A 24,702-nucleotide genomic window follows, 5' to 3' on the forward strand; every position below is an offset into this window, starting at 1 on the left:
TTTCAGAAATGTGCAAGAACCACCCAGAGGTGGTTGTGGGATAATATGTCCCATCCATAAGTCTTCTTCTGACTTCTAGGACTTAGATATATTGGCTTGCATGTGGGTGTACAAGGTCACATTTTCCTTTCAACAATCTTGTTTTATTTAAATATAACAATTTTGCATACTCTGAATATCCCAGTACATATCCAATCCCTTTTAATGCTTGGCCTCAGTGACTTCCTGTGGAAAATAGTTTCCATGGTTTAATCCACTTTGTGTGAAAAATGCAGTTGCACTTTTCTCTCTGAGCCAGAATGGGACCAGCATCTCAGGCATTGCAAGGCTTCATATTTAGATTTGAGGTTCTGATTTCCTCTGGCTGTTAAAGATCCTTTTTACAAAAACAGTTCAAAGCACTGGTCACATTCTAACTCTGATATTTACATTCTCCCTCCCTAAATACACATCTCCACCCAGACAGATGTGCTGGTTTTACTGGGTATACTGTTCATCTTCCCTTTAAGCTGTTGCTGTCTGATGTTAAAACAGCTGCAACTTTCCACCTTGGGAGAGATGTCCTTAAATTGAGGGTCAAGTTGTTCCTGTGTGTTTTCCATCTATTATGTTGCAAAGGCAGTTTGGCATAACTTAAATGTAAGCTATTATGATAGTTTTATAAACAATTCATAAACTGAGAAGTATGTCCTTTTGTATTTTTATTCTAATATTCTGATGCTCAGTTTATTTCCTTTTATTTGACAGATCTTGGACAGTCAATTTTTTACACAACCACATGTTTACTTCCTTTCCTAAATGATGATATTTTGAGTACTTTGCCCTATACAATGATTTCGACTTTAGCCACCTTTCCTCCATTTCTGCACAAGGATATTATAGAATATCTCAGCACATCCTTTCTGCCTATGGCTATATGTAAGTGGAACTCATTCATATTATATTTCAGAAAGAAGATTAGATTGTCATAATAATATTGGATCATAATTATCCATATTTGATTTGCCATGGAAATGTAATGGGTGTTAATCTACCTGCTGCACATGCAAAAATAATTCAATGTGACTATTTTTGTCAGGGGAAATATAGTCAATTGTATATTTTTCTTGACTTTACTTATTATGCCATGTTATTGGTTTTCTTTTGCATTTAAAGGGTGAAATTAAATATCTTAAGACAATATGCTATATAAACAATGACAGAACTCCAACTGGGAAGAGTGGGAGTCCAGAAAATCAAACAAATGTATAGTATATTGTTTAAAAATGTAGATTCAGTGGCAGTATGTTTAATGTTTGCATTGGGACTAAATTTTGCCTTGGAACGCACATGAATGACTTCTGTCAGTATTACAGTATTGACAGAACTTGGATCGATCTATCTATCTATCTGTCTATTTATCTATCTATCTATCTTGTACTAAATAATCATGCACGCCAGTGGAATCTGTTCTAGCTGTAATCACCAAGAATGAATCTGACAGATGGCTGTTTATCCTGTAAAGTATTTTATTGTATAAAGCCCAAATCCTTACAGGCGGGGCTAAGGACCATCCAAAGGACCAGCTATATCTCCAGCATTCATTTATATACCTTATAAATGCTCAATGACTTTTCAATAATGTCCGTGAATTTTCTATGTATCTTTTTCATGTTTCATAGATATGGGGATCAATGACTGTAGTAACAATAATTTACACCAGAAACAGAAAGAAATCTCATCTCTTTTCTGCACAATGGACTTTTATTTAATGATACAAACGACATATGCATTTGATTCTACACTATGGGGTATATGGAAACAAGTGTGGTCTAGAACCTCAGGAGGTCGGTCTGTCCTCTACTATTCCAGGCTCTGGAAGATCTTTGTGGTGGTACTTTAAGCAAGTCTGTGTTTTTCAGTTTCCATAGCTGTAAAATGAGTACAGTAATATTCCCATTGTGTATTATGAAGCTTAAATTAATAATTTTTTCTAAGATTTTTTGGCTTCTTGGATGGAAGGTCCTATAGAAGTGCAAGTATTTTTATTTTATTTATGAATATATATTATTTTCATTGTGGAGAAAAGAACATTTTTCACTATGCCCTTTAGTGCTTAATCTTGTCATCTATTAAAATGCATCTAATGTAGATCCTTTTATAGACTACTCTTCAAATGCTAAATTTTCTCAGTTCTCTGAAACAGTTCTGCAAACAATGCATTTGGTCAAATTCTCTATTTAACTAAATGGATTCAATCAGCTATTGACCTCAGTTGAAATTGCACCTGTGAAACTAACAGCAATATTTGACCCATTGCCTTTTTTCCAAATGACTTTGGTTAAATTGCTGTATAAACTGTCTGTGTGTCTTTCTCTTTTGTTCCTAATATTGCCTGCTACTTTCTCTGTGTAGACTGTATTCTCAATGCTAGCCTGTATTCAGAACTGCTGCTGTGTGTACTTTGCAATCTAAGTTCCCACAAACAGATTGTGCCACAATAATTTGGGGATTGGTTTGAGCAGTGCCTAATTACTGGGATACTGACTTGGCAGAGACTAGTTCCAGCAGAACAGTAAATAAATTGGAGGTAATACTCTTGTGGCACCTACACTCAGGGGATTTAATTATATTTATTACGTGAGTTCTCCAGTCTGTGGGCCTGAACCTCTATAGTAGAGTGGTGAACTATTTCACAGCCTCTCTGCTATTGACCCTCACTGGCTTAAGTACCTCCTAATATCAAAAAAAGACTTTCCCAACAAGCCTTTCCCAGAATCCTACCTGATGATAACTACTTTCTCAACACTGCTTAGATCAGTGGTTCTCAACCTCTTTGGTCTCGCGGCACCCCTCACTGGACTTGAGAACCCTTCCATAACTTTTGTGGGTTGAGTGGCACTCAACTTCAAAAACTAATTAATATATTACAGTGCTTGTGGCCTTGCTGGGAAGTGGGGGCAGGGGATCTTTCAGGCAGGGCCAAGTCTGAGTCTGTGTTTATCTGCTTAGCTTATCTGCTTATCACCTCACATCTTCCCTTGAAGTTCTGATTTTCCTCTGGCAGTTCCAGCACACCACCCTTCAAAGCAGCTGGCATCATCCTGATTGAGAATCCCTGGTGTAGACAAACCAGAGAAGCTTGAACTCCTGCCTTGTCCAGTTAGGTGTTGCCTATTAGGATTAAATTCCTAGTTTCCAGTGTTTTAAAATACAATTGAGATCAGTGTCCTGGCACAGTTCTACAGACTAGTGAGGAATGGGAGTTTTGGTTTGAAATCAGTGTTTAAATAGTGTTTAAATTCATGATGCTTGTACCTGAGAGAACAATCTAATATAGACCAATAGCCAACATACTTAATCAATTCCATCTAGGCTTCCACAGCAGCCTTCTCATTTCCCATCTTCTTTATAACCATATTCCAGATATTTGAAGACTTTGATCAAATCCAGTTCCTTGTTTTGAGACTATATAATCTCAGTTCTTTTCACTTCTCTCTGTGTGTCAGATTTCCTAGACATCTAATCATATTTGTTGTTGTCTGCTGGACTCTTCAACTTTGTCTGCTCTTTTTTGAAGTGTGGTGTCTCAAATTGAACACAGTACTTAAGGTGAGACTTCACTAGTGCTGAACAGAGCAGAAGAATCACTTCCCTTGGCTTGCAAGTCACAGTCCTGTGAATACAACCTGCTGTGTTGTTGGCCTTTTTTGTACTAAGAATATTGCAAAATATTGACTTAAATGTTGACTCATGTTCAGCTTATGGCCCAGTGTAACCTCCAAATCTTTTTCTGCAGTACTGCAGCCTAAGTAGTTAATCCCCTATTTGTTCCTGTGCATTTGATTATCTCATCCGAAGTGCAGGACAAGTGCAAAAGCCTAATTAATTAGTTTTGGACCATTATTTCAGGTTATCAAGGTCATCCTGTATCCTAATTCCTCATTTTAAAAAACATACATGTATACCAAAGAATTTTGTTTGCACTAGTCAGAATCTAAATCATGTGAAGTTATTGCCTTATTTTCCTTAATAGACACTAAGAAATGTTTTTTGCTTTCTTTGAAGTGGGATCCTCAAAGAGAGAAGGAGTACCTGCTCATGTCAATTTATCTGCATCTTCAATGCTAATGATTGCTATGCAGTACACAACGAACCCTGGTATGGATAACTGTGGACTACTGTTGTAACTCTCTCAAAGTATGAGTCATAAAATATTATGTCAAACCCAGCCACCTGAAAGTACAGATGATGGGATATAAGCTTAAAAAGGGATTAAAAATAGTTCTTCTGGATAAAACTGGCAGTTCTTAGCTTACTGCTCATGAAGAGTCATTATGCCGATAAAGGATAGAGACACAAGAGCAGGACTGGAGCACAATGTAGCTGTTAAACTAGTCCTGCTTATCAGGAAATGGGTGTTAAGCTAGGAATGGATTTACAATATCACTGTTTAGTAACAGTTAGTATACACTGGATGCAGCTACACATGCAATTAGAATGGAGGCATAAACTCCAGTGAAATTCATGCTGAAGTTCATTGCTCCTGGGCGCAGTGTTTGTATGTGCACTTGGGACAGCAGCATGTTGAACTGGGGCAGAGCAGCCCCAGCTGGCATGGGGCCCTGGGGCCCAGGCTGCTAGCCCAGGGCTGCTCTGCCTCAGCAAACTGTGCTGCAGAGGGGCTGGCTAGGGCATGAAGGTGCTTCACTGTGGAGGTAGCCAGCAGGCAGCCCCCGCATGGTAGCACCCTCATGCCCCAGTCAGCCTGTCACTGTCTGCATATGGATTTCACTGTACATAAGTACTCCACTGTAGGCTAGTACTTGTCCCAGACAGTACTATCTTACAGTGGAGTTAATTAGTTTACTGTGGCTGAATAGTGTCACACATGTAGATGGTGATGCTTTACTGCAAAGCTAATTAGTCTACTCCACAGTAAAGTGCATGTGTAGATACATCCACTAATGTCATAATCAAATATAAGATGGAAATTGTTTTATTGTCTCATATACTGATGTCTGTACTATTGAAGTGACACTAGTGCCATTTTTTACAGACCCAGAAACTAGCTATGCTCAATTTAATTGTATTTAAGTATCCAACAGCAAACTCTACTTTTTCTTACATTGGTGCAACTCCAGTGAAGTCAGTAAGGTTACATGATTCTCAAGTGAAGACATTTGACCCAGGGCTGTTGACTGTCTTCATAATACACGCCTATTTCCCATTCTATTTATGTCCTTAGCTGTTCAGATTCTGAAAAACGCCCATCCAGCATGAGCAAAGGGAAAGTAATTAATGTTGCATAAAAGTAGGCTACTACTTAAAACCCCTCCACCAGAGTTCACATATGAATTGGAATCTTGTGTGAAATATTTTGCTTTTGATTCCCATTTTCCTGCTCTAATCACAACAGAGTTATTGGAGAGGTGAACTTGGCCCTGTATATTTACATAATGCTATATAAACTGATAGATAGTCCCAAACTCAGATATAGGCAAATGTAAGTCCTCCATCTCTGTACAAAGTGTGTGACCTAATATTTGTTTTACTAGTAATTCTGAACATTTACCTACATTCTTCAGCAAACTGCTGATATTCAATCTCTGATTGTTGTTTCTCCTCTCTGATTCCAGGGCAATGATCTATTATCACATAAATCACTTTTTAAAAGCCAGTTAAATATAATGTAAAATATTGAATTTACAGGGAAAGTAAAACCCAATTAGCTCAGTACAACACAAGCCATTTCTTTGCCTTGAGCTTCCACTTCAGTGTCCTATCTGTCCTGTCTTTTCTCTCTCAGTGTATCATTGCCAGTTACTGGAATGCCTCATGAAACATAAGCAAGAAGTATGGAAAGTAAGTTCATGATCAAATGTGCTTTGCAGGAACAGTTTTGTTTATACAGTAATGAAAAGTAGGTGGTTTGAAAATGAGAGTTACTGTAAGCCAGGATGTCAGAAGGAGAGATGCTGATACCCAGTCCTGGCGCTCAAGTCTGAACTTATTGATACAGATCCATCCTTAGAGATTGGGGCACGTTTACCGAATCCTGTCTGAATGTGGCTCAAGTTAGCAGAAATGTCACAAGGACCAGTGATTTTATCAGTGTATATTGGACTGAGCTTTAATGAGGGCAGTTTTTGTGTGTTCTTGGGTTGAACCTAATCTGGATGTAGTGTTGGTTCAAATGCCATCTTTTCACTCCCTATCTGGACAGAAGGCTTATTTTTTATGTTGTTATATATTATATGGGGGTGGTGGTGGTAACCTGGGACCCAGCTGGGATCAAATCTCTAAAGTGCTTTATATACACACCGGTAAAGTCTCCTATATAATCTGCCCTTGAGAGTTGACAGCTAATGACAGACAGGGAATACAGTTTGGGCAATTTAATATATGTATGTACATTTTCAACATGTATACTGTTATGAGATGACTATAATCAGATTGCATATGTCTTTCCTTAGGATTTGCTGTATGTTATAGCATATGGCCCTTCTCAAGTAAAACCTCCAGCTGTACAAATGCTATTTCACTACTGGCCCAACTTAAAACCACCTGGGGCAATAAGTGAGTACAGAGGATTGCAGTACACAGGTAAGTACATAACTGTAAAAACCCAAACCCATAAAACAAAACCAATTCCTTTATGTTTTCTCCAGAGGTTATGCTTTCTAAGAGTCTTAACATTGCTGAGGCTCTCCTCTGGCCATTCTCACTTCTTTTACAAAGTGTGCTGCCCAAAACTGGACATAGGATTTCAACTGAGGCTTCACTAGCACTAATCAGAATGAACAGATCATGTCCCCTGTCTTACACATGGAAACTCCTGTTAGTGTATGCCAGAAAGAGATTTGTCTTCTTTGCAACAAGATTACAATGTTGATGTTGGGGCCTTTGAAATTGGAACTTGTGGCTGGCTCCAAACTATCCCACTTGACTTCATCTCTGGTATTAGCATATTGCCCCTCCCTTTACATAGTCCCCTGTCCATTTTATTTGGGTCAGGTTGTTATTGATTTTGCATAATTCTGGCTTGCATACTGCTAGTCTATGTGTATAATAGCCCATGATGTTGATTGCTAGTCTATGTATATAATAGCCTATGAGTTTTGTTCACTACATTATTATATTTTAATTTGTGCCGCTCACTTAGGCTAAGCTCAGGAAACAAATGTGGTTTACAATGTGTTTTACAGACAGAAGTCTCACCCTTTTCTGCAGTTCTCTTCTGGGGTGGGAAGCAAGTGAAGGGGTGAACAGTCTTGGGATGAGTGTGTCTTACTTCTTCCATATATATATATCTTCAGGGATCTTGATTTTCTCTGAGTTAAAAAAAAATCCCCAATTTTCAGTTAAAAAGGTAACCCCAAATCCACATTTTTCTATGATTTAAATGAAACACCACATATATATAGGCATGTCATTTAAATCATGGAAAAATGTAGATTTAGGGTTACTTTTTTAACTGAAAATTGGGGATTTTTTTTAAATCAGAGAAAACCAGGATCCCTGCATCATTATATAGTGTTGATCATGCTGCTGATGCTTCTTAGGGAAAGGGTTGTGTCTTCCTTTTTGCTTGTACAGCACTTAGTACAGTAGGGCCCCAATTCTGGTTGGAGCCTTTAGGAACTAACTTAAATAATAGATGTGAACATCATTTGTTTGTTTGTTTGTTTGTTAATCAATTGTATTTTGGTCTTGCAGCATGGAATCCCATTCACTGCCAGCACATTGAATGCCATAATGCTATTAACAAACCAGCCGTAAAGGTACTGTCATTTCCACAAGGCCTTAGTGTCAAGAAGTGGCCAGTGGTGTCCCACAGGGGTCTGTGCTTGGTCCAGTGCTTTTCAATGTCTTTATCAATAGTTTGGATGTGGGGGTGAAGAGCTCACTGGCTAGGTTCGAAGATGACACCTAGTTATGGGGGAGCATGGTCACACTTGAAAACAGGTTGCAGATACATGTGAACCTAGACAGGCTGGCAAGTTTGGCGGATTGAAACCAGATGAAGTTCAACATTGAGAAGTGTAAAGTGCTCCATCTGGGGATGAACAAAGCCCAACATACTTACAGGCTCAGTGGTGCCAAACTGACTAGTGTCATGACTGAAAGGGACCTAGGGGTAATAATAGATCATAGTATGAACATGAGCTGTAAGTGTGATGCTGTCCCCAGAAGGGCAAATAATACTCTGGCATGCACCAATGCATCTCAAGCAAAACCAAGGAAGTGATTCTTTCACTTTACTCAGCATTGGTGAGACCGCAGCTGGAGTACTGTGTCCAGTTCTGGGCACTGCACTTCAACAAAGACATGGAAAAGCTTGAGAGAGTCCAGAGAAGAGCCACCCATATGATCAGAAACTTGCAAGGCAAGCCATATAGGAAAAGCTGAGGGACTTGGGACTTGGGAAAAAGAGAAGGCTGAGAGAGGACTTGGTAGCGTCTTACTGCTATATCAGGGGAAAACATTAAGGGGTTGGCAAACAACTGTTCACCAGGGCACCCTTGGGGAAAACCAGGAGTATGGTCACAAACTCCTGGAAGATTGTTTTAGTCTTAACACTAGGAAACACTTCTTCAAAGTCAGGGTGTCCAGACTGTGGAGTAAACTCCCTCCAGAGGTGGTGCAATCACCTACCCTGGAAATCTTCAAGAGGAGATTGGATGGTCACCTTGCTGGGGTCACATGACCCCAGTTCTCTTCCTGTCTAGTGCAGGGGGGCTGGACCCAATGATTTTGCAAGGTCCCTTCCAGCCCCTTACAATCCATGAAGTCTTACAAACTATGAATCTAGGTTTGCCCACTTGAGCCACATTTTGCCTCCTATCCCATGTGGATGTTAGTAAGCAGTGCTTTTATATAACCAGTGCCTGAACTTGGTACAGGAGTTTCTGGCAATTACCCATCTCTGTGTAAGCCTACCCTAACTCCTGTTAAATGATAGAATCATAGAGAAGTAGGAAGGGACCTCCATATGTCATCTAGTCCAACCCCCTGCCTCAGGCAGGATTATCCCTATCCAAACCATCCTATACAAATCCATTGTCTAACCTCTTAGCAAAACTACAGTCAAGCCTGGCACAACACAAGACTTAACACCCTAACCTGCCACAGGTCAGGCATAACACCCAATGTCCTGCTGCTGTAAATGTTGTTAATATAAGCTCAGGAGATCCCAAGAAGAGGGCCACACCCCCTGCTACAGAGGAAGGGAAAAACCAGCCTGTTCATGGTGTAAAATTCCTTCCTGACCCCAAATACAGCAATCGGTGTGACTGTGAGCAGAGGGCCAAGAACCTCGAGGCAGGAACCTCCCGTTTTAAGTCTCAGCAGGAGCAGTAGTGCACTCACGGCAAAATCCCCAGCCTCAGCTGCAGCCAACACCCGGTGTCTCCCAGGCTTAAAAAAAAATCTCTGACACTGCAACAGGGACGAGAGTTGGGGGAGGAAATCCCAGCCCCATGCAGCAGCCAGCAGTTGTGGTTCTCCTGAATCCCAGGCTGATGCCCAATGTCTACTGAAGAACTATTAGACCCAACCATTGTACAGATATTAAAACAATTAAATTAATAAAAAGGACAGTTAATAGATTTTCCTTCTTGGCAAAGTATTCCAGCAGCCTCTAATAGAAAAAGATGCTCACACTCGTAGCTCCTAACAATATTCCCTGTCCAGCATACCATGTTCCTACTCAAAACCTTGCTAATCATCCCCAATTATCACTTTCCTTCCCCAGAGAAAGAGAACAAGCAAGGATAGTTTTATGTCCTGAAACTCACCAAATTCAGGCTCTGGCCACTCAGTGAGGAGAGCAGAGGTTCTGGAAATTTCTGTTGCCAAACTTTGTTGATATGGAGAATTGAGGCCTGTTCTTCCTTATGTACCTCATACTGTAGCTGTCAGCGCTGGGCTGGAACTGCTTGTGCTTCTCCATGTGCCCAGGAACAGGACCCTGCTTATTTTAGTGCTGAGAACTGGCTTGGTCGCTCTGCAGAGCTCATTAGACCAGGTGCTGCCCCATGTAAATACGGCTATGCTGTTTCTGTTTCGGATGTAGTCTGTGTGGAGCAGATGCTCCAGGTACTACCTGGCACAGTGAGTGAGGCGTACAGACACCCTTAAACACAGGCATATAACCTCTGTGAACAGAGATGAGATTAACATCCAAGGAAAAATAAAACATTTGTCTCAGGGGAGATGAGATGAAGTTCTTGGGAAGACCAAGAAACTATTTAAATGTAATCAGTTAATGCTCAGAAGAGACATTACAGTGTCTCCATACTATAGTCCTATTTCTAATTACAGAACTTAATTATGCATGTGCTCAAGTGTGTGTGGTCAGATCTCCCTCTAGTGGCTAATCCACAAGCTTTGCCTCTGGTGCAAGACAGTGGGGTTTCTCTTTTAGCTGAGGAGAGAACTGCATGTTGGGAGACGAAGGTCCTTGGCTCTATCTCTGTTACCATACATATTTTATACGTATAGTTAACAACTCTGATGATCGGAAGGAAGATACAAGGAATGTATGGATATGTTACTACGGACACCACTGAGGTCCAGAATTTTACATGGCCTTGACCTAAAAAACTGGGGCAAATTCTCCTGTATGTAAACCCATGTCTTAGGGAAAAAACCTATGGCATGTAACAACTGTGTGCTTAGCAATAGCAATGTAAGGTAAAACATGCCTGTGTTACTGAGTGTAGATCACTCCCATGGGCCCAGTCACAGTGAGAACTCAGGAAACAGACATCTCGCTGTCCTTGTGTAGATTGTTTGGTGACTCTCCTTGCTAGTCATTTGGGACCTAATATTGATCAGTGCTGAGTGCTTGCTGCAAGATGACTAATGCCCTCAATAATCACTGAAGTCAAAGCATGTTGAGAGTACATAATACCCTGTAGTACAGGGAGAGCCCAACCCTTTTGGCAGACGTGCCACAGATAAAGCATGGCACCCTCCCTGAGTGCCACTCTGATGCCTTCCCCTGCTTGATCTGCTGCTCTGCCTTCTGCTCCCTGGCCTATCTGAGCTGCCTGTTCCACCTGTGGAATGAGTGCTGCAGGGTGACCACCCCTGCCATAGCATCACAGATACCATGTGTTGTTATGAAACAGAGCATGATCATGGAGAAGTGACTCCCTTTTGTCTTTCTATATGTTTCAGATGTGTATTGACCCTTCCTTGTCTGTGGCTCTGGGTGATAAACCTCCCCCACTGTACCTTTGTGAAGAATGCAGCCAGAGGATTGCAGGGTGGGTAAACTGAAGGCAGATCCTAACTAGTCAATTAAAAACAGCTACATGGAATGAATACACAGCATTGGATTATAAAACCCTCCCTTCTGTTACCTGAGACCCTTCCACAAACAATCCTTTTGAAGTCATTGGAACCAGTTGGGGGTAAGATGCCATCTCTGAATAAGTGTCAGCTCTGATTTCAAGTGGAGAATATTTATTTTGAGTTGGCACAGTAGTGAGTCCTGAAGGTAAGATTTGTGAATGATTTGATATTATGGGATGAATTGCTTCCAGTTGTGGAACCCCACTAATCCTTTTGTACACAAAACAGTCTTTCTCTCCACTTCTTACTTGGTATTAAAAGCAAGATATAAGGTCCACTCTTACTGAGACATCATTACTTTTATGGAAAATATTCTCCAGTAAATTAAGGCTCACCCAGATTTGTCAAATACATGAAAGAAGGACATCCTGAAATGAGTTCTCCTCCCTTTTTTTAAATTACTTGTTTGGAAACTCATTAATTTACAAAATCTACCAGTTCTCAAGGGATCTTCCAATTATTAGCACAAATGAATGACGTTAGCTTAGTTTAGAAGATGTACATATTTATTTTTGGCCCTTATTTACCAGACACTTCTGCATCACTCCAGCTGCAAGGGAAAGCAATTAAATTTCACAGAAGCCACCTTGGTTTTGAAGTCATCCTTAATTTAAAGCTGCTAGGGAAAGTAATTAGATTTAATAGAAGCCCTGGCTTCTGAATAGATATACAGAATATGGTGCAGGTACTTTTGGGTTTTTTCCTCCATGCTTATCTAACACTCTTCATTATCATTTTTTGGTCTTAGGGCAAAGAGAACATACTGCATGTTCATTTACTAAATTAACACCTTCAAAGTAATATTTGAAAGGCAGGCACATGATGGACTGAAATGAGCACAACAGTAACGTTTAATAAATAAGTCAAAAGAAAAACAGTTGATAGAAAGCAGCCTGCTATTTCTTGTGTTGTTTAAAGAAAATCTATTTTAGAACAACAGAGCTGCCCATCACAGGCATTTAGATCACTATTTCATTTGCTCAAAAGTAAATAAAAAAGGGATTAATGATATATTTGCATATTTTTAGGGATCACAGTGAACAGTGGTTGATTGATGTTCTTCTGCCACAAGGTAAGACTCTCTTTAAGGGTGGATAACCCAAAATAATACGAAGCACAGTCATTAGTATATTCATATTTTCTCTGTTTTGTGTTATTTGAAATACTGTGTTATACATTAAAGAAAACTACACAGAATCCTAGAAATTAATAATAGTTTGCACTTAAAGTGTGACTTAACATCTTCAAAGTAAGGTGAAGGACCTAATTAGTAGGTCCTTCACATGACCTAAAGGACTTAATTAGTAGGTCCTTTATACCAAATGTGAGGCAACTAAGGAATATCATGTGGCTCTTTATATGTGAGACAACAGACACCCCAGGAAAGATTTCAAGAGCTGAACATCCTTAGGTGGGCCTTGATTTCCAAAAAAGCTGAGCTTCTGCTCTTGGACTGAAGGGAGAGATGATTTCTTCTGGAAACCTGGCTCAGGACACATCTGAAAATCTAGCCTAAAAATATTAACTAACTTACTCAAAACCACAAAATAATCCCCACCAAACCAGGATTAAAGTGAGGATGTTCCTAGTTTCCCAGTCTGTTAGGTCTTATGAGGCAAAATCCAGATATCCAGATTGGTCTTTCATGTGCTTCCACATCAGGCTTAGCCTTGACTGAAAATTAGTAGATGTCTGGTACCAAGAGCATTCAAAGAAACTAGGCTTTGTATATAATCAGTGGGGAAAGCTAGGTGCCTCTAAATGGCAAGTTGAGTCTGGACACTGATGGGGGTACCAACAGGAAACAGTAAATACAGGGCTGTGCCTGAACTTTTGCCCCTCTTGAACTTGGCAACTGACTCTGGGCAGTATATTATTTCCTTTAAGTTTGATTCTGGAGCATGGAACCAGCTCCTGATGGAAGGTGCCCAGTGGCAGCACCATCTTCTGTATAGCAGCCTACCTCCTAGAGCACTTGCCTGGGAAATGGGAAACAGGGGTTCTTGGGTCTCTCCTAGCCTGGCAGGATGCAAATCAACTTCTTCCACCTACCTAAGTGCTCTAAATACCAGGAAATAGAATAAATGAGGTATGGGGGCAAGCACCTTCCACCCTTCCTGTTGAAGCTGCAGTCAAGAATGTAGGAGTCCTTGGGCCACAAGGCGAGAAAGCAAGAAGAAGCCTAGTGGTGAAGGCACACACTTGGGAGGAAGGGGTGATCTGGGTGCATTATTTCTGTGTTTTACCCAATGACTATTTAGTCTAAAAAGCATTAAGGGGTAAATCCTATTTCACTTTACACAGCACTTACATAGCAACTAACTGCAATTTTTGTCACTTAAACACGTTTTGAATTTTATTTCCACCTGCAGCAGCAGGGACAAGGACCTCCCAGTCCCATGCTTACATTCAGAAGCTACAAAGTTATACTATAATCTGACTTTGATCCCCACTCCCCGGATCCTCCAAATATGGTCTGTGGACCACTGCTATTCCCTGGTGCCTTTGCTACTAGTTCACAGAAAGAGGGCTGGTTATGCACAATGCTAGCCCCTCCTCTATTTTCACAGTGGCTAAATCAAGCTAAAACAGATAAAACTGTATTAAGTGCCTGAATTAAGTTTTCTGTATAAGCAACTTTTGGAGTTGCTAGAAGGAGATTGTATGTTTGGGAACAAGGAAAGAGCGATCAGTGAAATAGTTCCATATTATGAAAATGTTTGAGAGCCCTAGAGGTTGTCCACCCTCCCAATACTAAGGATTATTTTTTATTGTTCATTTTGCGAGGTCTCTATATCCAAGATCCAAGGCACTGTAACACATGTTTCCCAAGCAGAACACACTGCAGGGAAGACATACATGGTAGGGGAGGGTACAACGAACAGCAGGTCCTAATTAAAAAATAATGATGTAATAATGTAAACAGACAGGCTTTGAATAAACTAAGTATATTACAGTCCAAAAGGACAGGAACAGACAGGGAACAGTTCAGACTCCAAGTACCCATAGGCAGGAGGCATCAACTATTTATTATTGGACAGTACTCTGGTCAATAAGAGAAACCCAGTTTGCCATCACATAGCCAGTCACAGCCATTGCTTGCTGAATAACTTGTGTTAATTGGCTTCATTGATTAAATTTCTCCTGCCCAGGCTGGGGGTCGGACTTGAAGATCTACAGGGTTCCTTCTGACCCTACTTCTATGATTCTATGAAACTGGCTGCCTTTTGTCTAAACAACCCTGACAAGGTCAGGACATAGAACTTCCTCAGTTCCTGTGCTTCTGTTCTGCAGACTCTGCAAATCCTTAAGTCCCAGGACCTTGTCCTTGTCGGTGCCTTTCTTTCACTCTGTATCTGAAAATCTTAGACTCAGAATCATAGGACTGGAAGGCTGCAGAGGTCGTCTAGTCTTGCCACATTAAGAGCAGTACAGGTAAATTGTACTAGGTGTCAAGGGCCTTACATAAAAATGAATTAAGACAGAGCTGATTGCATCCATCCTTGAATCTGGAAATGTGGATCAGGCACATGATTGGTATTTCTACATGGTACAATGCAGTGCTGCACAGAGCTACATGAACTGACTGTGAATGCTTTAGCTTGTGTGGAGTCTGCACGGGAAGGCAGCACCATGCAGAGAGATACCTGAGCTAGCTCTGCACATAGAAGATCCAGAAATGGAGGCAGTACAGATGTATTAGCACAGTGCTGCATCCAGGTTAATAAGTCCTGTTTCTTAGCCATATAACTGTGCTCTATGGACCTCAGTTTACCAGGTCCTAACTTGTTCCAACCAACCTAGCATTGGTGCTGAAGCACTGCATTCTGGGACATGTGTCTGTTGAAAGAGAATCACCTGTGGCTCACATTTAGATGCTCCTGCGCCTTCAGCATATCAGCTGTTTCACCCTGATATTCATTAAAGGTTGCTGGTGATGAGAAACAGACATTAATTTAAATCGTATTAGGATAGAGAATGACTATAAACATGAAGAACAGTGGTGAGTAGATTATGGGAGCTGGCTTTGGTCCTTAGGCTTGCCAAATTCCCATTGACTTCTCTGGGAGTTTTTGCCTGTAGGATTGGCTTAGATACAATTGACTTCAACACGCTGAATTCAGACACATTTTGGGAAACCTTTCAGAAAGCTGGAGAAAGAATCTGTCCCTGGAGACTTGCTTTCTTTTTATCAAACCCATTTTTGTCATGGTTGCCAAAGAAAGAGAAAAGCATGATCCTACTGTGTTGATATTTTGTATACCTTCCCCTTACAGCTGAAATTTCTGCTATATGTCAGAAGAAGGTAAGATGAAGACATTTGTATGATGGGGCATGAATTGGTGTTTTTGTGCGTAACTTCATTCCATTTCCTTGTGATACATTTTTGCCATCCAGAGTGTTTTGTTATGTATCCATTATCACATTTGTTAAGGATAAATTAAAGTAATTTAGCAAGGACATTTTTTTCTGCTCAAATTCCTGATATCTCACTTGATTTCTAGGTATTTCCATTAAAATAATAAATGTGCAGTTGAACTCAGTTGTCTGTCTAATATTATGTATAAAGAAAGATGTAGGAAAGATTTATTTTAAATCCAAACTTGTTTTTTTTTCTGGCCTCTGCTACACTGAGGTCCTGCATTAGTCAGTTTTTACTTCAGCAATACCCTCATTATAATGAGTACAGTTTTCCCTAAGTAAAGCTTAGGTTATTTGAAAAAAATGCTGTCCAGCTGGCATAAATTGGTGCTGATCCTCTGAAGTCACCAAAGCTCAATTGACTTACAGTAGCAGAGGACCTGATCTGGTTATGTGAAGCTTTCTTCAATTCCAGAGTACAGCTGGGGCAAAGAGAACTTGTAGAGACAAACTATTAAACTTTTAACATATAAGGCAAATGACTTCCTCTTTTTTTTGTATTTCTAGTTTATTTCTAAGAATCAAGCTGTCACGAGAGGCATAGCAGGTGTTCTGAATCAGTGTGTGGGTGGGCTGGGATATAAATATAGTAGAGGAGAGCTAAAATTCAGAGGCTGCTGTTGTTAAGTATAGAGATGGGCCCAAGTGGAAAAGTTGGGCTTGTTGGTGGAGATACAGGTTTAGACTAGCCAGGGTGTTCGAGTCTAAGCCTAAATCCATCTTTTTAAAAATTCAGTGATACATACCTTTGTTCACTGTTTTGGGCTCATCTCTGGTGAATTATGAAACATGCAAACATTTTAGTTGTCTCTGTTGTGCTGACTTTATTTTTGTCTGCAGTTCCATTTGCAGAAATTTATGGTTTAATGAAATCTGCTGCTTTCAGAACTGTAGCTCACATGTGAGAAGAGCTGTCGTCACCTGCTTTTCAGCAGGCTGTTGTGGCCGCCATGGCAACAGGCCAGTGCGCTACTGCAAAAGGTGTCATTCGAACCATCACAGCAGCGAAGTTGGTGCAGCAGCAGAGACCCATCTTTACCAGACTTCGCCTCCCCCTATCAATACCCGGGAATGTGGGGCTGAGGAACTAGTTTGTACTGTGGAAGCTGTGATCAGGTAGTGTACCGTTTACAAGGCAAGAATGGGCAGATGCTAATCCTCATGCACATCCTCATGTGAACCTGTGTGAGACACAGGGACATATTCTGATTTTAGCTTCAACAAGTGACTTCACTGAAGTGCTGCTGGTGTCACTGAGGTCAAAATCTAGCCCAGGGACTTTGCTGAGAGGTGTGTACATGTGTCTGAGTGGCAGAAGAGCTGGGATTTTATTCAACACACAGAGTTGAATGAAATCTAGTGCTTTAAGCTTCCATTAATTGCTGATCTGCTACTGACCTAGCACAGGAAAGCTGAATCATGAGCTGTGTTCATCTTGTCTTACAGCTTGCTGAAAGAAGCAGAGTTCCATGCTGAGCAGAGGGAGTATGAACTCAACCGCAGGAGACAAATGGGCCTCTCCTCTTCCCATCATTCCTTGGACAACACTGACTTTGATAACAAAGATGATGACAAGCATGACCAGCGGCTTCTGAGCCAGTTTGGAATCTGGTTCTTAGTAAGAGTTCCTGGATGTTCTCTGTTTCCTTCTCTCCTCCCTTCTCTCCTCTCCTTTTAGGGTTTGGCCAACACTGTTCTGCCAGCAGGCCTTCATATAATAAGCTTTGCTGAGAGGGTTTTGGGCCTCACTCCAGGAAGGCAACTGAGCATGCATTTAACTGTAAGCAGTAGTCCCATCAGAGCTTAAAATACTGTATTTACATGAATAGCAGATGACTCTGATGATAAGATAACCTGCCAATAATTAGATTCTATATATAGAAAATTTATAAATTTGTTAACATTTTCCAGGCATAGAATCTAATTATTGGAGGGTTGCCTTCAATTCATTCCCCTCTCACTGCTACATCAAGGAAAATATATCTGGGGGGTCAGGTAGCCCTTTTGCTCTCTGCTTCCTCCCAACTTTTTCCCTTGGAAGCCCCTTCCCCTTCTCCTTACTGTCAGACCCTGCTCTCCCTAAGCACACAGAGGTGGGCACATTAACACATGCACTTACTCTAGCTTAGATTTATTGTGCAATAAGCTACTGAAAAGTAAGGGCATATCTACACGTTGCCCTACAGAGACAAAGTGGTGAGCTACGTCCCCATAATGATCATGTGTGTCTACATGTGATCACCAGCTACATTGCCATAGTGGTGGACTCCCTGAGTATACCACTCCATTACGACGATGTAGCAGCAAAATCTACCTGTGTAGCATGTGCACAGCACAATAATGGCCCATAGTGTGCCATGCTTTAGTACTTCCTAAAGGTGCCATAGCAGTGTCACTTTGGGCAGGTGTTTACACTTGCGGGGATTAGGGAGATAATTTTTCTCCCAGGTCCTAGTGGCCCTGCAATGAATTTCTGCCATCACTGGGGTGAGCTCCAGGCTCCACCTGGGTGCTAGCCTAAGGGAAGACAGGGAGCACTGGGCTAGGAGACAGCTCAGGCTCTGGGGGCTATCTGCTGCTGGGGCAGGGACAATGTCCCCCTGCCCTAGCAGCAGGGAGCTTCTGGCCCTGGCTCCCCAGTAAGAGGCATGGGGCTTGGAAACAGCTGCAGGGGAGGGTCAGGTTCCAGCCCCCTGCTCCCATCTGCCAGTGGGGCTGCAAGCAGCTAGGTCACTAGCTGCCCCCACCAGTAGATCAGAGCAGAGGGTGGGACTTATCCCACCCCTGTAGCGCTTTCCAAGACCCATGCCTCGATCACCTGGTCAGAGCATGGGGCTGGGACCTGCCCCTGACTAGGACAGTTCCAAGCCAGCCCCAAGTTGTGTGGGGAAGTATGCATGTGCAGCCAGAGCTAGCTGGGGACCGCCCAAAATGGGACAGAGGCAAGTTCCATCCAGCTCCAGGCTGCGTGGGGAACTGTTCCCATTCAGTGAGGGCTGGGGAACTTGTTCTCAGCCTGTTCCCAGCCCCTGCTCTGCGATTGTGATCAGGGAGCAGAGGCTGGAAGCTCCCTGCTGCCAGGGCAAGGAAACATTGTTTTTACCTGGGCATGCAGGTTGGCGGCTGGGGAGCTTGTTCTCTGCCCAGCTCCGTGAGCATGGAGCTCAGGTGGGGAGAACAGGCTGGGGAGCTAGTTCCCCTTCCAGCTTCCTGCTTGCAGAGCTGGGTGGGGAACAAGCCCCAAGCCCCCACCAGCAGGGGGCTACTAGCACTGGCTCCATGACTGCGGGGTCGCTGCTGGGATACTTATATCCCAGCCCGAGTTCTGTAGTCTTGGGGCTCAGGCTGGGAGACCCTAATCTCCCACCCCAAATTTTGCAGTCATGGGGCTTGGGCTGGGACACCCTTATTTCCCAGCCTGAGCCCCATAACCATGGGGCTCAAGCGGGAGATAAGCATCTCCCAGAAATGGCCCCATGACCACGGAGTTCAGGTTGGGATATAAGCATCTCCAAGCAGCAGCCCCTCAGTTGCAGAGCTGGTGCTGGGAGCTCCCTGCTGGCCAAGAGGCTGGGGAACTTGTTCCCCATTCAGCTCTGCATTTGTGGAGCTGGGTGGGGAACAGGCCGTCCAGCCCCTATCAGGAGGCAGGTCCCAGCGCCAGCTCCAAGACTGTAGGGCCGGTGCTTGGAGACCCTTATCTCCTAGCGCTGGCTCCGTGACTGCGGGGCCAGTGCTGGGAGATCCTTATGTAGATACACATGCTTACTTTACAGTAAACTATGCTAATGTGAATTTAAGTATCTCGTGTAGACGTACCCACTGAGTAGGATATTTGAAAGCAATAACCTTGAAATTAAACATGGCTGTAGTAATTTCCATATGGTACCCATAGACTTAGTATATCCAGGATTGATGCACATTATCTTTTTTTTTTAAACTACTGCAAGTTTTAGCACAAGTATGCCATAAACACTCTTTTGAGCAGCACTTTCCCACCTACCTATAAATAGAACAAACTATTTTTTTCTTAAATTAAGAAAAATATCCAGATTCAATCTAGCTCTTTTTCCTTTCCCCTCCCCTCCCCTTCAAAAAGCATAGTTAAAAATGCATCCTGTTCCTGGAAACACAAAATCTTCTCCAACTTACTCTCTTATTTCTTTTAGGTATTCCACCTTTTACATCTTATCAGTACATGAACCTTTCCCCATCCTCATCCCCTTTATTTATACAACTCAGTTTCCCATGCAACTCTTTTTTTTACATCTTTCTTTCCTTAGGTTCTATCCACAAACATCAGGACCCATTTCTCTTTCTCCCAGACTGTGCACTTCTTCCTCCCCTCTCTCTTCGTGTTCCCTACAGAGGTATATTTTCACCCTGTATAGACCTAGCTTTAAGCTGTTTGACAGACCACTCCACCTTTATGAAGACCAGCAAGTTCCATACAGTCCACAAGGCATTTTTAAAACAAATTACCACCTTCTGTCTTGTGCACGCTCAATTTTGTTCTGCTTTTGGCATATCTCCCCATTGCACTACTTCAGCTGTCAGCTTGGTACTTGTTAGAAGGTATAATTGCTCTACACTTCCCCCACACCCTTTGTGTAAAAGCACATTCCCACAGCAAGTGCTCATGCATTTCTTTCCTGGTACACATATCCCTTTGGCACGTTGCAGTCTAGCAGAGCTGCCAGCAATGTTGCAGCTCACAAACTGGTAGTATTCTGTGTGCCAGTATCCAGCTTAGTTCTTGTTACTCTTTTAAAAAGTCTTTTTCACACTTCAGAGAAAGTAGACAGATAGTGCTAAGTAGACAGATAGTGTCTACTTTCTCTGCGGAGAGCTTCCCAGTCAGAGCAGTTCTATCTCATGCATGCTGCTTTTGTTGGATCTTGCAATTGTCTTTCATTTCCTCCAGTTATATCTGCTGTAAATTATATTGGTTCTGGAAAGCTTCTGTTACTGGATATCATTTAGGGGGTTGCCATGCCCATGGCTGTGTGGACAGGCAGTCTCCAGTTTCCCCCATGTCCTCCATAGTCTTCCTTCCTGACAAAGCATGCTGCTTTGGACTCTGCTCTGACCACCAATTACAGCACAGGTTTAAGTAAGTGGCTGTTATAAACAAAAACACATCTGAGTTTTTCTCCCCCTGTATCTTCTGAATTTATAAAATGTCCCATGCCAAGCTCTCCTGTTGTGACCCCCAGAAGTACACACACGCTTCTCTGTATTGCACAGGCTGTGCTCCACACGGGAGGAACACTAATCCTGTATATAAAATTATGGCAAGGTCATGGCTTTTAGGAGCTTCACTTTTCCCTCTAGGGTCAGCTTTTGCCCACTCCAGAATCCCAACTTTTGCTTCACCCTCACAGTAGTTTTCTGCCATGCCTCCTTCCCTTTAAGTTCAGCATTTAAATGTACTCCTAGTACCTGTATCCCTTCTTTTACCACCTTGACACATATCTCTGATATGTCTCTTATCTGCCCATGTCCCATACCAGTACTATTTGCAATGTTGAATTTTGCCTCTGCTGCTTTCTTGTAAAGCTGAACATGCTTTATTGCTTCCCTGATGGACCCTTGGTCCCTACATGCCACATTTATGTCAACCATGTATGTGAGGCACTTGGTCTGATTTCTGCTTCCTCCCAATATTTGAAGGCCTACCACATTGGCATCATTCTGTATTCACTCTACTAGCTATTCTATTGCACAGATGAAGAGTAATGGAGACAGGGGGCACCCCTGCTTCATCCCATATTTCACTTCTACTGGCTCCATCAGGTGTCCATTTATTAAGACTTGGCTTTTTGTACCTGCATACAGCATCTTCACTCAGTTTAGGAATCCTACAGGGATCCCCAGCTTTCCCAGTGGTTGCCATAGGAATTCTTGGTTGACACTATCAAAGGCTTTCTCCAGGTCTGTGTTTAATATTGCCACATTTAGGTTTCTTTGCAGTATTGCATGGCATCTCTTAGTTGTATCATGGTCTCGTAATCCTCCTCCTGGGGACAGTGCATACTTGATCTTCTAGCATTTTCCCAATTACTTCTTTTAGTCTGTTTGCTATTACTTTGACTAGGAGCTTGTAGTCAAAGTTTAACGACGTTATTAGTCTCCAGTTTCTTATCTGGGTTTTGTCTCCTTTCTTAAAAATCAGGATTACTCTTCCTTCTTTCACGCTTTTCAGGGGTCTTCTTTCTCCTTCTCTCATTTTAGATTTCTATCAGGTCTGGTCCCAGTTGGTCCCAGAAAGTTACAAAGAATTCTTTTTGTAGTCCATCTTTTCCTTCAAAAATTCCCTTTTTTAAAACCTTCCAGTCTTCTTCCAGGTGGTGTTGGTTTTCTTCTGTTAGCTTCTTTTGCAGACCTTCCAGACAGATCTTTCTGGCCTCTGGCTCTACCTCTCTGTCTGTATAGTTCCTGGTAGAAATCTTTCACTATTCACATTATAGCTTTTGATGTTGTCCTTCTCTTTTCTCATTCTGGAGGTGCCATTGTCCCTGTTTCCCTCCTCTTTTGATCTTGGTGAGGTACACTGTCCACTTTTGCTTTTTCTCCTCCCATTGTGCTTGTGCCAGAAACACTTTTTCTGTCCTTGCTATTTAAAACATTGTTCCAATTCTCCTTTTGTTTCCTTGATTTCTTCTTTCACTTTGTTGGTGTAGTCTTTGCAGTTTCTGTTGCAGCTCACCTTTCTTTTTTGCTTATTCTTTTCCTACTCTTACAACGTAGTCCTTTGTGCGCTCTTTTACCCATGCCTACCAGTCTCTTACTGTTTCAAAGGACTTTTTTTAGTGCTGTTTCTCCTATGCACAGTTTTTTTTAGTGATTTCTATCTTATGCACCATTTTTCATACTCTTCTTAGGTGTTCTTTTTTCTAGTAGTTTGGTGTCTAGCTCCCAGATTCCTTTCCCTTTCTGCATGTATTTCCCTTTTTCCAGCCTTGCTGTAAGCATGCAGTGGTCTGAGAAGAAAACTAGTGTTGTTTCTGCTTCTCTCTGGCTGTATCCACACAAGTGAGCACATGCCGGTAGCGGTGTCTCAAAGCAGTTTGAGAAGCTGCAGGAGGCATGCCACGAACTAAAAAATGTGTCCCGTGCTTGAAGGGAATGTGTAAGGGTGGGGGGGACAGCATGGGAGAGGTAGGTTGCCCATCCATCTGTCCCCTCTGGTGGCAGCAGCAGCAGCAGCAGCAGCAGCGCCTGAGACCCAGGGGCTACATGTGGCGCATGGAGCTGGCCTGACCTGCTGGTGTGCACCTTCAGGCAGGACAGGGCTGGCTCCTGCCACCACCTGGGGCTCCCAGCATTGCAGGCAGGAATTGTGTGCCATCAGACCCAGTCGTCTCTTGCCTCCGTGCGTTATAAAACCCACCCTGCTACATACCCACTCACAAACCCAGCACCCACAAATCCCCCATGGACCCCCACAAGTCCCCCACAAATCCCACACGCACTCCCCCACCCCCTCCACCCCCCCTGCAAACCCTACATGCCACCCACAAATCTCACACCCTGCTTGCCCAGGCACCAGACAGGATGGGACCTGCTGGTGGGAGATGCAGATGCATGAGCAACTGCCACACTGCGGCCCTGCCCTGTACCCACACTGGTGCTGGGGCATGCATCTCCAACCTTGGGGAGTTCCAGGCCCCAGGAACCACTTGGGGGTATGATGAGCTGGAGGGATGGGTGGAGGTGGCAACAGGGTTGGGTGATGGGTGGGGGGGATTGAGGTGGCAACAGGGTTTATGGGTGTATGTGATGGGCCGGGGTGGTAGCAGGTGTGTGTGTGTGTGTGTGTGTGTGTGTATGAGAGAGAGAGAGAGAGAGAGAGAGAGAGACGGGGGTATGGGAGTGCTCTGGGTAGGAGGGGCCACCAGAGCTGGTCTTGGAGCCCCCCTGCCTCCCTAGAGCAGCCTGTGCAGGGGGAGGCTGGCCTGGGAGGGCTCAAATGAGCCCCAGTCAAAGGCTTCCCAGGAACAGTATGGGGATCGCTGGGGCCTGGGCACAGGCACAGGGAGCAGAACAGTAAGGTCTGGCACTGCTCAGAGCCACAAAACAGCAGGTAGGACAGCTGCAGCTGGACCCATGTCCTGGTGCTGGGATGGAGCTTCTGCTAGGAGGAAGTGAATGTGGGGGGGCAGGCAGGGGCTGCAGATCAAGAGTTAGAGGGACTGGTGGGGCTGTACATTGGGAGTGAGGAGCAAGGGCATAGGCAGGGGCAGGGCACTGCCAAATCAGTGCTGCTTAGTGCCACAAAGCAGCTGCAGGTCCAGCTGCAACTGTTCCCACATCCTGGTGAGCAAAAGGAGCAGGGGAAGCTCTGATTATTCAATGATAAAAAACCAAAAGCAAACACCAAAGTGTACAGATATTTAGAATTCATTTTCTTATGATGATAGGGGCACCGGTAGGCTTCCAAATTGCTTTAAAATTGTAAATATATCAATAAATCATTGCCCAACCGATTTCTATATATATATATATCTATCTCAATGTTTTATTGATATACATAGTGGTATTTCATTTTAATTATGGAAGAACACAGATTTTGGGTATGTTAATGAGAGAATTTGGGTTTTTTAATCAGAGAATTTGTAATTTTTAAACAGGGAACACCAGGATCCCTGTTGGTAAGGCAAGTGGCAGGACCTAGGCAGAGGAGCCTGCCCAGGGCCAGCACTGGGGACGCAGCTGGAGGGCAGATGAGGTGGCTGACCTCCTGGCCATTTGGATTGCTTTGACAGTTCAAAGTGGGTCACCACAACAAGCACATTTTCCAGACAATAGCAGCCCAGATTGGCAGAGCAGGAGCACCAGAAGACATGATAGCAGTGCTGTGTGAAGGCCAACTGTGCAGCCATGGTGCACTGGCAGCTGGCCCAGAGGTGCAGCCAGCTCTGCTGCAGTGCCCAT

At 42.9% G+C, this 24,702-nt stretch overlaps 1 protein-coding gene across 4 annotated transcripts in view; it reads left to right on the top strand.

Annotated features, from left to right (window-relative positions):
* The window catches only part of UNC79 (unc-79 subunit of NALCN channel complex), a 189,973-nt gene that overhangs the window by 15,199 nt on the left and 150,072 nt on the right, over positions 1-24,702 (top strand). For 3 of the 4 annotated variants that reach the window (XM_090034994.1, XM_090034993.1, XM_090034995.1), the window contains exons 4-13: positions 748-918; positions 4,048-4,140; positions 5,789-5,844; positions 6,456-6,585; positions 7,699-7,763; positions 11,167-11,255; positions 12,372-12,415; positions 15,621-15,649; positions 16,652-16,881; positions 17,212-17,383. In XM_090034994.1, the coding sequence (XP_089891120.1) occupies positions 748-918; positions 4,048-4,140; positions 5,789-5,844; positions 6,456-6,585; positions 7,699-7,763; positions 11,167-11,255; positions 12,372-12,415; positions 15,621-15,649; positions 16,652-16,881; positions 17,212-17,383 (1,079 nt within the window). Of the gene's footprint in view, positions 1-747; positions 919-4,047; positions 4,141-5,788; positions 5,845-6,455; positions 6,586-7,698; positions 7,764-11,166; positions 11,256-12,371; positions 12,416-15,620; positions 15,650-16,651; positions 16,882-17,211; positions 17,384-24,702 lie in introns of those variants that run through there. The other variant, XM_090034996.1, reaches the window with a different exon arrangement.

This window comes from Crocodylus siamensis, chromosome 2 (assembly GCF_052110815.1).
Source record: "Crocodylus siamensis isolate JL-2025a chromosome 2, ASM5211081v1, whole genome shotgun sequence".
Lineage (NCBI taxonomy): Eukaryota > Metazoa > Chordata > Crocodylia > Crocodylidae > Crocodylus > Crocodylus siamensis.